The sequence below is a fragment of the Amblyomma maculatum genome, chromosome 8, assembly GCF_055883805.1.
Source record: "Amblyomma maculatum isolate TAMU_Amacu chromosome 8, ASM5588380v1, whole genome shotgun sequence".
NCBI classification, from domain to species: domain Eukaryota; kingdom Metazoa; phylum Arthropoda; class Arachnida; order Ixodida; family Ixodidae; genus Amblyomma; species Amblyomma maculatum.
In genome coordinates this window covers 93,890,607-93,904,471 of record NC_139351.1, presented here as the reverse complement: position 1 = coordinate 93,904,471, position 13,865 = coordinate 93,890,607, and the positions used below count along the sequence as shown (strand labels likewise).

The following is a 13,865-nucleotide window of genomic DNA, read 5'->3' as shown; positions in this document are numbered from 1 at the left end:
CAAAGAAGCCACCAATAGCTGGTATTCGCAAAGAAAGCGTTTCTGCTAGCCTGTTTTAACGGGGCCAGTGATGAAACAATACAAATTAAATCTTTAATTACCCTCTAAATGAGAAGCTTGGCATCAGTTATAAACTGCGTGAGTGAAAGTTGACAAGGTCCTAAGAAAAGAAGCTCAAAATTATGAAAACGTCTATTCCTGTTGTCGATGACGCTAACTACAAACAAGTCTGCTTCGCCAACCGTTCATTCCACGGCACGCCTGGTCTTAACAATACTGGAAGACGAGTTCTTGGAGAATGCTTATTCGGGAGATGCCGAAACCAAAGCGAGACAGTTCCACTGACAGCACCCGTTTTGCATGGCTTTCTCTCACAACTCACCATCTCAGTGTAAAATACCCCCCAGTCCCCACCGGTGGTGGGCTAAACCATTGGCTATAATTTCCCTATGTCTGCACACACTCGTTGGTATGTTACACCTGCGGCCAAAGATACAACTATGGTCACAATGAAACAACGGCTATATTACAAATCGCGAAGTGCCTTCAACACCCTTACCAAGGCTCGGTGAATGGGCGAAAAGAACCTTGAGAATCCTGTATTCTGGGATTCCCGTGCTGTCGTCCTTCTTCCGCCGTATAAGCCATTCCCTGGCATGTGGACCCTTCCACCTGACATTTACTGACATTTTTCTTGGAGGTTCGCCCAGGTTTTTATAAGAAGGAAACAAGTCAAAAGATAGGAACGATGGTGGCGCTATATTCGTTTGGGCCTTACAGCTTAATTACATGTTCCACCGCGACAAATCTGACGGCCGTGTAATTATGTATTAGAGCTGCCTTATGATGGCTGTGTACATAAACAGCAATTAATCGTGGCACACGAGTTTGATGGACATAACTTAACAAGCGAGACAACAACCAAATGATCAGGTTACGCATTAGGCGGCATGAGAGAAAGTAATATTCGAGAACAAGGCGGTATCAAAGCTCGGAATACTCAGAAATTAGAGAAAGGAAAATGAATAAAACACCGTGAGGTACTGTTTTTCAAGAGCCCCAAGCACACTCGGAACAGAGAATTCACTGTTTGTCCTCTGTTACCGACCGATTGCAGCCCCCCGAAAAATAAGCCTTTGTCCATCAGTATGGCAAAGTACTCTCGATATTGCATTCAAGACCATTCCGCATATATGCAGCATGACCTAATTTACTCTATTTGTTATGAATAAAGCAGAAATTTTTGTACCGTGAATGTTTTTGAGACGCATTTTTCACCTCGCCTAAGCAATAGAATTAGTTACGCATACACAAATGTTTGCGCGTTGTATTGAGCAAGTACAAAAAAGAACGGAATAAATGTGATGACGTTATAAGCTTCAAGCGCCAGCACAATAGAAAAAGATTTAGTCCGATGCGTGAACACCTACACAAAGTGCGTCAGTCAGAGTCAGGCATAGTCCTGCACTTCAGGAGATGAATTGCGCTATAGCTGCTCGTATCGCCGAAACGCGGCAACGGGAAGGGTCTTCGTTGTTCCTATAAAATGTCATTTGCTGGTGATGACGCCAACAAACGCCGAAGAGCTGCCCATAGTAGGGAAAACAGTTCTCACTTGGTTGCCTTCGTTCGATTCTGTCATCGTGATACCTTCTTATCTTTCATAAAACGATGTATGAAATAGCCGGAAGCAGACTTATCGATACACGTATACACAGCTCTCAGTTTATACGTACACAGCCGGCGGGAACACACTGACGGTGTCGTTGGCAGAGGCGGGACATTCTTCCTCGTCGGTGCCGTCTCCGCAGTCGTCTCTACCGTCGCACAGCTGACCGGCATTGGCGCAGCGATAACCGTTTCGGCAGCTCACCAGGTCTTCTGCACACTCCACTGGAAAAATGAAATACGCATAAACTAATTCATGAACATCGCAGATTACGAACCCGGCAGCACACTTTGCACAACAGGTATGGACGACAGTAAGATAGAGATGGGAGCTTAAAAAAGGGGATGGGAACCTGAACATGTAACATCATCATCATCAGCCGGATAATACCCGCTGCAGGGCGAAGGATTCTTTCATATTCCTTTCAATTAACCCGGTCATGAGCTAGCTGCATCCACATTACCCCTGCGAACTTCTTAACCTCATCCACCCAGCCTAACTTTCTGCCGCCCCCTCCTACGTTTTCTCCTCTTGGAATCCAATTGGTTACTCTAAGCGAACATTGGTTGAAATATGAAGACAACATAGAAGCTGAGCCCAGTTTTTAAATTTTCTTTATCGGCAACTCAGGTTGAAACATATAATGTGAAAAATACGCATTTTTAGCACTGCCTATTTCTGAAACGGCGTAGCTGGAACTGATATTGTCGCGGAAGTACCGATCACTGCTTATACGGAGTAAAATAGCCAAAACAACGCCATTTTAAAAATTATGTACCGCGGGCGGCCCGCTTTAGGACGTAAACAGAAATGCTTATTTATGACGTTGGATATTGCGAACTGCATTGCCGATAAAGGAAATTTAAAAGCTGCCTTCAGCTTTTATGTTGACAGCTTTCCTTTTCACAGTATAATATTGGTCCCTACAATCAGGGGTGAAAAGTTTAGTAGCTAATTATAGTTAATTATGCGCGTTATCGCAGAGCTCTATCACATGCTACAAAATGTTCACCTTGCTGTACAATCCACCTGCACATACCCACAGACGTATCTTTCGCAGGGTTTAAAACAACGACCTGTAAACAGTTAAAAACGAACACCCGATAGGACATCACTTGACTATATATTGATTATTACACGACCTGGTATGCCGTCATTGACTGAATATTTATTACACTACTGACATGATATATGACTGATAAGACGACATACACCTTCGTACGACGTCACGTGACCTTCTGGGAACAGGACTTCTGGCGCCACATTCTGCGGAAGCTGCTACGGACGCGACTTTTTTAGGCGAAAGCCTTTAATGCCTCACACTGTCGTTAGCAAATGTGTCCGCGTTTCGGGTGCATGCTTTATATGGGCAAATGCCAATCACCATAGAATCGATACTTAATAAATACCCATCGGACGATATCGAAATATAACTTAAGGCATTTTCAAGAAAACTTCATTGAAAATTTACGACTAATAATAAAATAGTTAAGAGATGCCATAGGAACCCATGCAGTTGGAGGTAATCGTAACTATCACTAACCATCACTTACTAGCTATAGGGTGTTTAACTAACCAGACATTAACTAGTACTCAGAAAGTGCAAGTCATTGTGAATTATTCTTCACGTGAGCCATATAAGACTTTTGCCTTTAAATTTTGGCCATCTGGCAATGTTTAACGTGCACAGTCAACGCACAACACTCGGAAGCCCTTGCGTTAAGCCTGACTCGAAATGCTTCCTCCGCGGCTGCTTACCCGGGTACTCCGGACAGTAGCCAAACGTCTTACGGCGGGTGTCCCATCATACACTTAGTGGCAGAGCTTGCGAGTCCATCCTATTTTTTGCGATCGCCGTCTACGATGGCGGTGGCGGCTTTCCGGCGGTAAGAGCTGTATACGCTACATGCCTATAGTATCGGACACGCAAAAAATGGCTGCAAGATTACGCCAATTACTGCCCACCTCGCATTTCTGATGCCGTATACAGGGAGAGGGGGGGGGGGGGGGGTCAACACATTGTAAAGCGAAACTTGTCGACAAGCTTCTCGACCAAGTTTCATAGCACTACGCGAGTTGTGCTAAATTAATCTGGCGCAGGGATTAATTACCTTTCTACGAAGTATTCGTTCTACCGGAGCATTCAAGACTAAGGGAGGGTCCGTTAATCTGTCAAACTCTGACCGACCAACAGCGAAGGTGTAGCCAGCCGCATTTGATGTGCCCAAGGACTGACAATTCTTCGCCAGGACTGTGCCGTGCGTTTAGTGCCATTTTACCCTTCTTGGCACCGGTATATGCGGAACGTTTAGGCGACGAACAAAGCTGATACTTCCTTGTTTCTAACGAGCGACTTTGCCGTCCGCCTTCGTAGAGCAGCCGCGCATGTTTCGTCAGCGACCGGAGGCACGACACCCTCTATAGTCACGGGAAATAATAATAATAATAATAATAATAATAATAATAATAATAATAATAATAATAATAATAATAATAATAATAATAGCATGGTTCCCAGGGAAGGAAAGACGCAGTATCTGTCGCACTTGATCTGTGGACACCCGACCCGCGCAGTAAGGGAAGGGAGGAAGGTGGGAACGAAAGCGAAAAGAGAGAAAAGGGTGCCGGTAGTGGAATGCTTCTGAGTAATCGACCCCCTGGGGATCTTTAACGTGCACTGATATCGCACAGGTAGGTAGGAGGTGGTTAAGGGTGGCTGTTCCTGGCCCTAAGGGGCTGAGACGGTGGGTCGACGCCGCTTGCGGCACGGGCTCAGTTCAGTTCAGTTCAGTCGTTCAGTCGTGTCCGACTCTTCGTGACCCTATTGACCATGTCACGCCACGCTTTCCGGTCTCTCACAATCTTCCTAACATCACATAACTTCATCTGCAGTGCCTCGAGGATGCCATCTAACCATCGCGTTCGCTGCCTACCCCTTCTCCGGCAACCCTCAACCTTTCCCAACATCAAATCTTTCTCCAGCGACTCCTCTCTTCTCATCAGATGACCAAAGTAGCTGAGCTTTAACTTTAGAATTTGACCCTCCAATGAGCAGTCAGGGTTTATGGTCGACAATATTGACTGATTTGATCTTCTGGCAGTCCAAGGAACTCTCAAGAGTCTTCGCCAGCACCACAATTCAAACGCATCAATTCTTCGGCGGTCAGCCTTTTTCACAGTCCAACTCTCGCATCCATACATCACAACTGGAAAGACCATAGCACGAGTTATACGGATCTTGGTTGGCAGACTAATTTCTCTGCTCTTTACTAGGCGGTCAAGGCTAACCATTGCTCTCTTTCCCAGAAGCAGACGTCTCCTAATTTCATGGCTGCAGTCTCCTTCCGAGGTAATCTTGGAGCCCAAGAAGAGAAAATCTGTCACAGCTTCCACTTCTTGTCCCTTGATGCTCCAGGACTTGATAGGGCAAGACGCCATGATCTTTGTCTTTTTAATGTTCAGTTTAAGCCCAAACTTCTCACTCTCTTCTTGTACGCGCATCAGAAGTCTCTTGAGTTCCGCTTCCCTTTCTGCAATTAAAGTGGTATCATCCGCATATCTAAGGTTGTTGATACGCTTTCCAGCAATCTTCACTCCAGCTGAAGACTCGTCCAGACCGGCCTTCCTCATGATGCACTCTGCATATAGGTTAAATAGGCAGGGCGACAGTATGCAGCCTTGCCTCACTCCTTTCTCAATCGGAAACCAATCAATAAGACCATGCCCAGTTCTGACTGTGGCCTCTTGCCCTTCATACAGGTTCCTGAGGAGACAGATGAGGTGAATTGGAACTCCCATCTCTTGGAGAGCTTGCCACAATCTGCTGTGATCTACGCAGTCAAACGCTTTCGCATAATCAATAAAGCAGAAGTAGATGGGTTTCTGGAACTCTCTTGCTTTTTCCATGATCCAGCGAAGGTTGGCAACTTGGTCTCTAGTTCCTCTGCCCTTGCGAAACCCAGCTTGCACGTCCGGAAGCTCCCGATCCACATACTGCTACAGCCTACCTTGGAGGATTTTCAACATCACCTTGCTAGCATGCGAAATAAGCGCGATCGTGCGGTAGTTGGAACAATCCTTGGCACTGCCTTTCTTTGGAATGGGGATGTAAACTGACCTTCTCCAATCCTGTGGCCACTGAAGGGTTGTCCAAATCTTCTGACATAATGTATGCAGAATGTTAACAGCGTCATGGTTGAGGTTTTGAAGCAACTCAGCTGGAATGCTATCAATTCCGCTAGCTTTGTTCTTAGCAAGGCTGGCTAAGGCCCATTCAACTTCACTCTTCAGGATGCCCGGCTCGAGATCAGTTATCACAACCGTCTCATGTTGGGTTTGCCCATTCGGGTCCTTCTTGTACAGTTCTTCTGTGTATTCCTGCCACCTCTTCTTTATCTCTGCGGCTTCAGTGAGGTCCTTGCCTCGTTTGTCCTTTATCATGCCCATCTTAGCACAGAAGCTTCCTTTGATACCTTTGATTGTCTTATACAGAGCTCTTGTGTTCTTTAATTGGCTGTTGTCCTCAACTGCTTGGCACTGTATGTTCATGAAGGCATTCTCATCTCTCCTTGCTATTTTCTGAAAATCCGCATTGAGAACCTTGTATCTTTCTCTTTCCCCCATAACTTTTGCCATCCTCCTTTCCTCAGCTATTTGCAAAGCCTCTTCAGGTAACCAGTTTGCTTTCTTGCATTTCTTTTGCTTTGGAACTACCTTAGTAGCAACTTCTTGTATTATATCACGAACATCAGACCACATCTCTTCGGGCTCTTTGTCTTCTAGATCTAATTCTTGAAATCGATTCCTCACTTCCACAGCATATTCTAATGGAACTTGATCCAGATTATACCTGAAAGGCCTTCTAGTTTTCTGCGTTTTCCTCAATCGAAGCTTAATCTTGGCAACAAGAAGTTGATGATCGGTGCCACATTCGGCCCCAGGCCTTGTTTTTACTGCTTGTATAGCGCTTCTCCATCTCTGCCGGCAAATAATATAATCGATCTGATTCCTGTACAGACCGTCCGGTGAAGTCCATGTGTACAGGCGCCTCTTGTGCTGTTGAAAATGAGTATTCGCTATGGTCAGGTTGTTTTCTTGACAAAACTCTACTAGCCTCTGCCCAGCTTCATTTGGCTCACCAAGACCGAACTTGCCTGTAATTCCGGATATTTCTTCACTCCCTACCTTAGCATTCCAATCTCCTATGAGAAAAACGACGTCTGATGATGGGGTGCGGTCTAAAAGGCATTGTAGGTCCGCATAAAATCTCTCAACGTCAGCTTCTTCAGCAGTAGTGGTCGGTGCATAGACTTGGATAACTGTTATGTTGAAAGGGTGACCTTGGATCCGAAGTGAAATCATTCGGTCGTTTTTGGGGTTGTACCCTAGTACTGCTTTGCCCATTCTTCTGTTTACTATGAGAGCGACCCCATTCCTTCTCTTGGATTCGTGCCCACAATAAAAGACATAATGGTCCACTTGAGCTCGCTGATACCCAAGATATCAATGTTCAATCTGTCCATTTCTCGCTTGACGATATCCAGTTTACCTTGCGTCATAGATCTTACATTCCATGTTGCTATGTGATACATCTCCTTGCAACATCGGACTTTCCGGTCGCTTCCCGACACATCCACAACTGAGCGTCCTTTTGGCTTTATCCCAGCCGCTTCATTCGTCCTGGAGCTACTAGGAATCGCCCTTTGTTCATCCCCAGTAACATGTGGGACGCCTTCCAACCTGGGGGGCTCATCTTCCGGCGCCATATCATTAATGGTATTGTGACTGGCCATAGGGTTTTCTTGGCAGGAAATACTGGAGTGGGTTGCCATTACCAGTGAATCACATTTTGTCAGAACTCTCTGCCGTGACCTGTCTATCTTGGGTGGCCCTACACAGCAGAGCTCACGACTTCATCGAGTTTCGCAAGCCCCTCCGCCACGACAAGGCAGTGATCCATGAAGGGGCGGCACGGGCTAGCCAGCCACCAAATTTTAATCTGTTGCAGGCCATCATTGCACCCGCCACCGCTTTGGCGGTGTACTAAGGCTGTTGCGGCGCGCGTCTTTCTCTCCCTCGTCTTTTTTTTCTCTCTATTTTCTCTCTTCTGTCCGCACAACACAGCGGAGGTGGCTCAGCTGAGAGAGGTGGTGAAGGGTGGCAGTTCCTGGTCCTACTGGGCTGGGACGGTAGGTCAACGCCGCTTGCGGCGGGGGCTAGCCTGCCACAGAATTTTTATCTTGTAGGCCATCATTGCACCCGCCACCGGTTCGGTGGTGGACGACGACTGTTGTTGCGGCACGCATCTTTCTCTCCCTCTTATTTTTCTTTTCTTCTCTATTTTCTCTTCTGTCCGCACGAGGCAGCGGAGGTGGCTCAGCTACAGAGCCAGTAGCAGGCCCGTGCATTTTGTTTTCCTTCTTCCTACAACCACAACAACAACCGGATGCAAACATTGGTGTGCAGAGCGTTAGAGCGCAGCTCTTTGGCGCTCGTTCCTGCGTTTCGCTGCGTTGTCCCTCGTAACCAACCTCTTAAATTTATAAATAAAAAATTATGTAGTGGAAGGCCTGACTACGCAACTGGCACTAATTAGTAATTAATCAATTATATAGTTGTTGATTAATTGGATGATCTTTAAGTAGGTAGTTACTTGATTAGTCGTCAATTAGTAATCACTTATCAGTCCTTAATTAGTAATTGGTCATTTACATACGGCCATATAAGGCACGCATACGCGCATGCTGTGATGGTACGGGCTCTGTGATTGGTTGAGACATCTATGACGTCATCCCGCCTCGGCCAATCAGAGCCGCCGCAAAAGCAGGACACATTTTGTCCACGACAGTACTGTCTGCGCTGGAACACTAACCTCCATCCCTTGGATCCCCAGCCGATCGCTGTAATCAACTGCGACACGCTGGGTTTTTATGCGAAGCATACTAGCCGCACAACCGAGCTCTTCCTTGCTGCGCCGCGCGCGGCCGCGTAGCTACCACTTGACCTACATCGGCGCACCACGTGATATGACGTCAAAACAGCTGTGAAAGCTGGGGCTCAACTCATGCGCTCGCTTACGGACGCGCAGCCTCCGCCGGCGGCCTAACTCCCGCTCCTACCGTTAGGAGATACTGACGTCACGCAATTGTATAAAATGCGAGGCACTCGTGGAGTCAGTTGAGCAGCGAGATGTCGGCCAGGGAGAGGGCGGCTCGCCAGACCACAAAGCGCAAGTTACAAACAGCAACGAAAACGGGAGAAGAACGATAAGTACGGCTTGCCAAGCGACGTGCACAGTATGCAGCTAGACGGCAGCGTTGGACAACCGATGCCGAGATGAAGGATGAAGCTTCGAGTACTTCTACTCGGTTCGAGCGGCGAAATGCTACCAAACGGAAAATGCGTGCTGAAGACTGATCATCATAGTGTATTTATTGGTTTGAGAAAAATAAAGGAAGAAGCAGAGTACCACATCAGTTGTTCTTGTATATGAACTGGTTAACCAGGTATAGTCAGGTAATGTCTTGTCTATGAAATGGCTGACCAGGTATAGCCAGGTAATGTTTAATTTTTTTAGGCTAGTATGCTTCGCATCCTAGGCTTAACCATAAGCTAAGCCAGACCAATTTTTTTCTTTCTTTCTTTCTTTGTTGCATGGGAGTGCCATGAAACGCACATAATAATTCTCCTTATCTAGCGTGAGGATAATCATAGCGATGGCAATGACGCTGCAATTAGTGATACTCCGTGCGCACCAGCAACATTGCCTTCGCATTTCTACAATGTAGATTCCACAGTGCTCTCAGAATTTTAGAGCGTATCCCTTTGGAGCCCGTTCCTGCCTTTCGCAGTAACTGGTACCTTTGGCGCCCGTTGCTGCGTTTCACGGTAACTAGTAACGTAATCATGGGCGTCGCCGTTGTCTCTCGAAACCACCTCTGCAGCCAAAAAGTCTGGCACTATTATGATAGAGCGTCAAGGAAAGGTGTGCATGACATTGTCGGCGCTGTAAAAGAGAACTAGTTTGTATATCGGAAAAAGAGTGGTACCATAAACTGGAACGTCAAGAAAAGGCGTGAAAGTGACATAATAATTAATGTGGTTTAATTGGGTAATTATTTAATTCGAGCTAATAACAATAATAATAGGTTAACCGAAAAAGAAAGGTACAATTTCTGTCACGTCTGTTCTGTGGACCCCTTAACCGCGCCTTAAAGGATGGGAGGAAGATGGGAGTGAAAGCGAAAGGAGTGAAAGGGGTGCGTAGGGGAGAGCTCCATAGTAGGTGGTGATGGGGGGTGAAAAACTTTTATTGTCCGGCAGTGGTGACACCGGAATTCCGGTACCGCTCGCAGGCGTCCAGGGAGCCTAATGTCACCCTAAGGGGCAGGGGTTAGCACACGAAGCGGTTTGCCGCTTCGGCTGCCTAAAGGACGATATTGGCCTGTGTCGCCGGGTCTTCGCTATGAAGCGCGGTCTCCCATGCTTCTGCGTCCTTGAATACAATTGTAGCCCGGGGAGTGGCTGCCTTAGAGTTCCTATGTCATTACAGAATCTGTAGAATTGGTCCACAGCCCCGCCGGGGTGGTGAAGTGGTTAGGGTGCTCGACTACTGTTCCCAAGGACGCGGGATCGAATCCCGGCCTCGGCGGCCGCTTTTCGATGGAGGCGAAAAGCAAGGCGCCCGTGTACTGTGCGATCTCAGTGCACGTTAAGAACCCCAGGTGGTCAGATTTCCAGAGTCCTCCACTACGGCGTCACTCATAGCCTTTGGGACGTTAAAACCCCACAAACCTACCAAACCAGAATTGGTCCACCTGATTTCGTTTGCGTATCTCCATCTGGGAGACATGTGGTTCAATTGGCTTGCAGGCGGCGCCAGGTGACTACCTCTGCGGACGTGAGGGACCTATCTGGGGGTGGATATTTCCGCCGTCCTAACTTTAGTGCTCTGTGACCTCGTGGTAGGTCGCGAGCGTCACGACCTTAAATTTAGGTTGAGGCCACCTTCCCCCCCCCCCCTCCCCCCGGATAATGAGCGCTAGGGCGAGGACGTTGGCGGCTACACTGACGGCTGTCGTGGGCGATCGGCCGTTATTGTGCGAAATAGCACACGCGGAGCGTTCAGTCACAGCGCGCACTATCTGGCGAGGTGTAATAGGCGGGTCATCAAGCCCGCCTGTTCGATATAATCACACAGGCTCACGTGTGTTTGCTCGCGGACGCGCGCACTGCCCGGCGGCCACAGGAGCACAGCTACGCTACGCGGGATGCGTCCGGCGCTACTCTCTGCGCTCTGTGATTTGCTGGCGGCTTACAGAGCGCAGGGGGTAATCCAGGACAGAGCGCAGGGGGTAGGTAATCCCGGACAGCGTAGCTGTGCTTCTGTGGCCGCCGGGCAGTGCGAGCGTCCGCGAGCGAGCACACGTGAGCTTGTGTGAGTATATCGAACAGGCGGGCTTGATGACCCGCCTATTTCACCTCACCAAATAGTGCGCGCTGTGACTGAACGCTCCGCGTGTGCTATTTCGCATAATAACGGCCGATCGCCCACGACAGCCGTCAGTGTTTTGTACAGTGTGCAAGTGCGTGCGTAGTGAACAGTTGCCTGGACGCAGATCTATTGCGGAGGCCCGCCCGATGTGCGGAGTGCTCAGTGACCTAAGACATTTGCGGGTGGGCCTCAAGCAAACTACTGTATACTGTATCATAGTGTATATATTTCTTTTATTTTTACCTACCCTTTTCTTCCTCCCTATCGCTCACCTCTTTGATTTCCTCTACCTTTTCCTCGATATCCCTTTATTTCCGCCGCCCCAGTTCAGGTGGTTCAGATATCAGTTAGCAGATACCGGGGCTGGCAAACATCTTTTCTTTCCTTTTGAATATACAATAAATAACCACTACCACCGTGCACCACCACCACCACCACCGATTTGCTGATGATCACCTTCGCATTCGTACTAACGCACGCGAAGGCGATCGCAGCTTCCTCCGCTGCCGTGGCGTCTACTCCGCTACTCCACGTCACTTCCTCCCGGCGGACCCTCCCCCACGGGGCCTAGAGCAACTGAAGACCTGGGAGGACTGGGAGACCCTGCTGCTGCCAGTGTTATGATCCTGAGGGACATAAACACTTGAATTTCAGTGGGGTCGTGCGGGGACCCAAGGTCCTGCGCGCCCTGAATTCCTACGTGTAATAAAGGTTTTTTCTCTCTCTCTCTCACACAGGAATGAAAAGGCGCAGTATCTGTCACACTTGTTTCTGTGGACACCTGAATCGAGCCGTGAAGGAAGGAAGAAAGAAAGAAAGACAGAAAGAAAGAAAGAAAGAAAGAAAGAAAGAAAGAAAGAAAGAAAGAAAGAAAGAAAGAAAGAAAGAAAGGAAGGAAGGAAGGAAGGAAGGAAGGAAGGAAGGAAGGAAGGAAGAAGAAGAAAGAAAGAAAGAAAGAAGAGAAAGAAAGAAAGAAAGAAAGAAAGAAAGAAAGGAAGAAAGAAAGAAAGAAAGAAAGAAAGAAAGAAAGAAAGAAAGAAAGAAAGAAAGAAAGAAAGAAAGAAAGAAAGATAAGAAAGAAAGAAAGAAGAAGAAAGGAAGGAAGGAAGGAAGGAAGGAAGGAAGGAAGGAAGGAAGGAAGGAAGGAAGAAAGGAAGGAAGGAAGGAAGAAAGGAAGGAAGGAAGGAAGGAAGGAAGAAAGGAAGGATGGAAGAAGGAAGGAAGGAAGGAAGGAAGGAAGGAAGGAAGGAAGGAAGGAAGGAAGGAAGGAAGGAAGGAAGGAAGAAAGAAAGAAAGGAAGGAAGGAAGGAAGGAAGGAAGGAAGGAAGGAAGGAAGGAAGAAAGAAAGGAAGTAAGGAAGGAAGGAAGAAGGAAGGAAGGAAGAAGAAAGGAAGGAAGGAAGGAAGGAAGGAAGGAAGGAAGGAAGGAAGGAAGGAAGGAAGGAAGGAAGGAAGAAGGGGAAGGAAGGAAGGAAGGAAGGAAGGAAGGAAGGAAGGAAGGAAGGAAGGAAGGAAGGAAGGAAGGAAGGTGAGAGAAAAAGTAGAGCTGGTTACGAGGAACAACGGCGACGCCGACGGCGACGCGAAACCCAAAAACTGGCGCTAAAGAGCTGCGCCCTAAAGGTTGTCTGTAAATATACATTTATGTCTTTTTCGAAATATTTGCCTCACTCTATCGAAAAGGTGAAAGAGCTGATGAGCTGCGCTCAAATTTCGCATTAGGAAGTAACGTAATCATCGGCAAATTTTTATAACGAGAATCAGTCAATCCGCATTACGGAAGCATGCCGAAATTTGTTTTTGGTGCGTGTGGCGCACTTTATAAGAACAATATAGAAAGAGAGGTTTAATGGCAACTCCAAAACCTGAGGATATTTCATCCTTCACAAGACCGACAAGTGTGTCAGCGGCTTTTGATGATCCCACTTCACTCCAATACTTTTAGCATGGTTAGCCCATCTGATTATCTTATTCTTCCTCTCCATTGATGCAGAGGACTCCTATAGAATACCGCACAAGGTATATAATGAGACACTGCAGAAGTGCCCATGCACACATCTTATAGCCACAGGGCTTTCAGGCTAGGTTTTTTCTTTGGAGGGACTGCTTAAGTGTTTCCATATTCCCCATCGACATGATAAGCCTACTTTGAACGGCGACAGAAAACACCACAAGCTCTGTCGGCGAGGGTTTTAAAGCTCAGAGTTGCAAAGAATATGAAATACAGCCTTTAGGCCCACTTAAGCACAACGGTTATACACAGCGCCGCATCACGGATTAGTGGAGGCAGCGTTAAAGGCAAAGACTTCGGTCAGCAATTATTCTTCGTACTTACCCGGCCTATAGGCGTGTTCGAAGTAGAACATGAACCCCTCGGCTGTGTGCAGAGCGCGGAACTCGAGCTCCAGGTGCACGGCTGCAGCCGAGGTGACCAGTTCAGCAGGGGGATCGGCGCCGCACAGTGTTGCCAGCAGGGGAGCATCACGAGAGTCACCGTCATGCACTCGGAGGACACTGTCGAGGCAGTTATCGTCCAGTGAGAAGTATTGGCTCACCAAGCGCACCACCTGCGAGCATTTCGGGGAAAAAAAGAAATAACGCCTTGCTTCTGGGACGAGTTTTATTCGTGTTACAACTAATTCCACCCATGAAGGATACTGTAATGTGGACCACATGACCTTCAGATTACATCGGAGCTATGTTA

At 47.6% G+C, this 13,865-nt stretch overlaps 1 protein-coding gene across 2 annotated transcripts in view; it reads right to left on the bottom strand.

Moving 5' to 3' along the window:
• LOC146181841 (serine protease 33-like) overlaps window positions 1-13,865 on the bottom strand; it is a 34,564-nt gene that overhangs the window by 9,932 nt on the left and 10,767 nt on the right. For both annotated transcript variants that reach the window (XM_084575556.1, XM_084575557.1), the window contains exons 3-4: window positions 13,497-13,728; window positions 1,737-1,893 (exon numbers count right to left, since the gene is read on the bottom strand). In XM_084575556.1, the coding sequence (XP_084431682.1) occupies window positions 1,737-1,893; window positions 13,497-13,728 (389 nt within the window). The remainder of the gene's footprint in view (window positions 1-1,736; window positions 1,894-13,496; window positions 13,729-13,865) is intronic.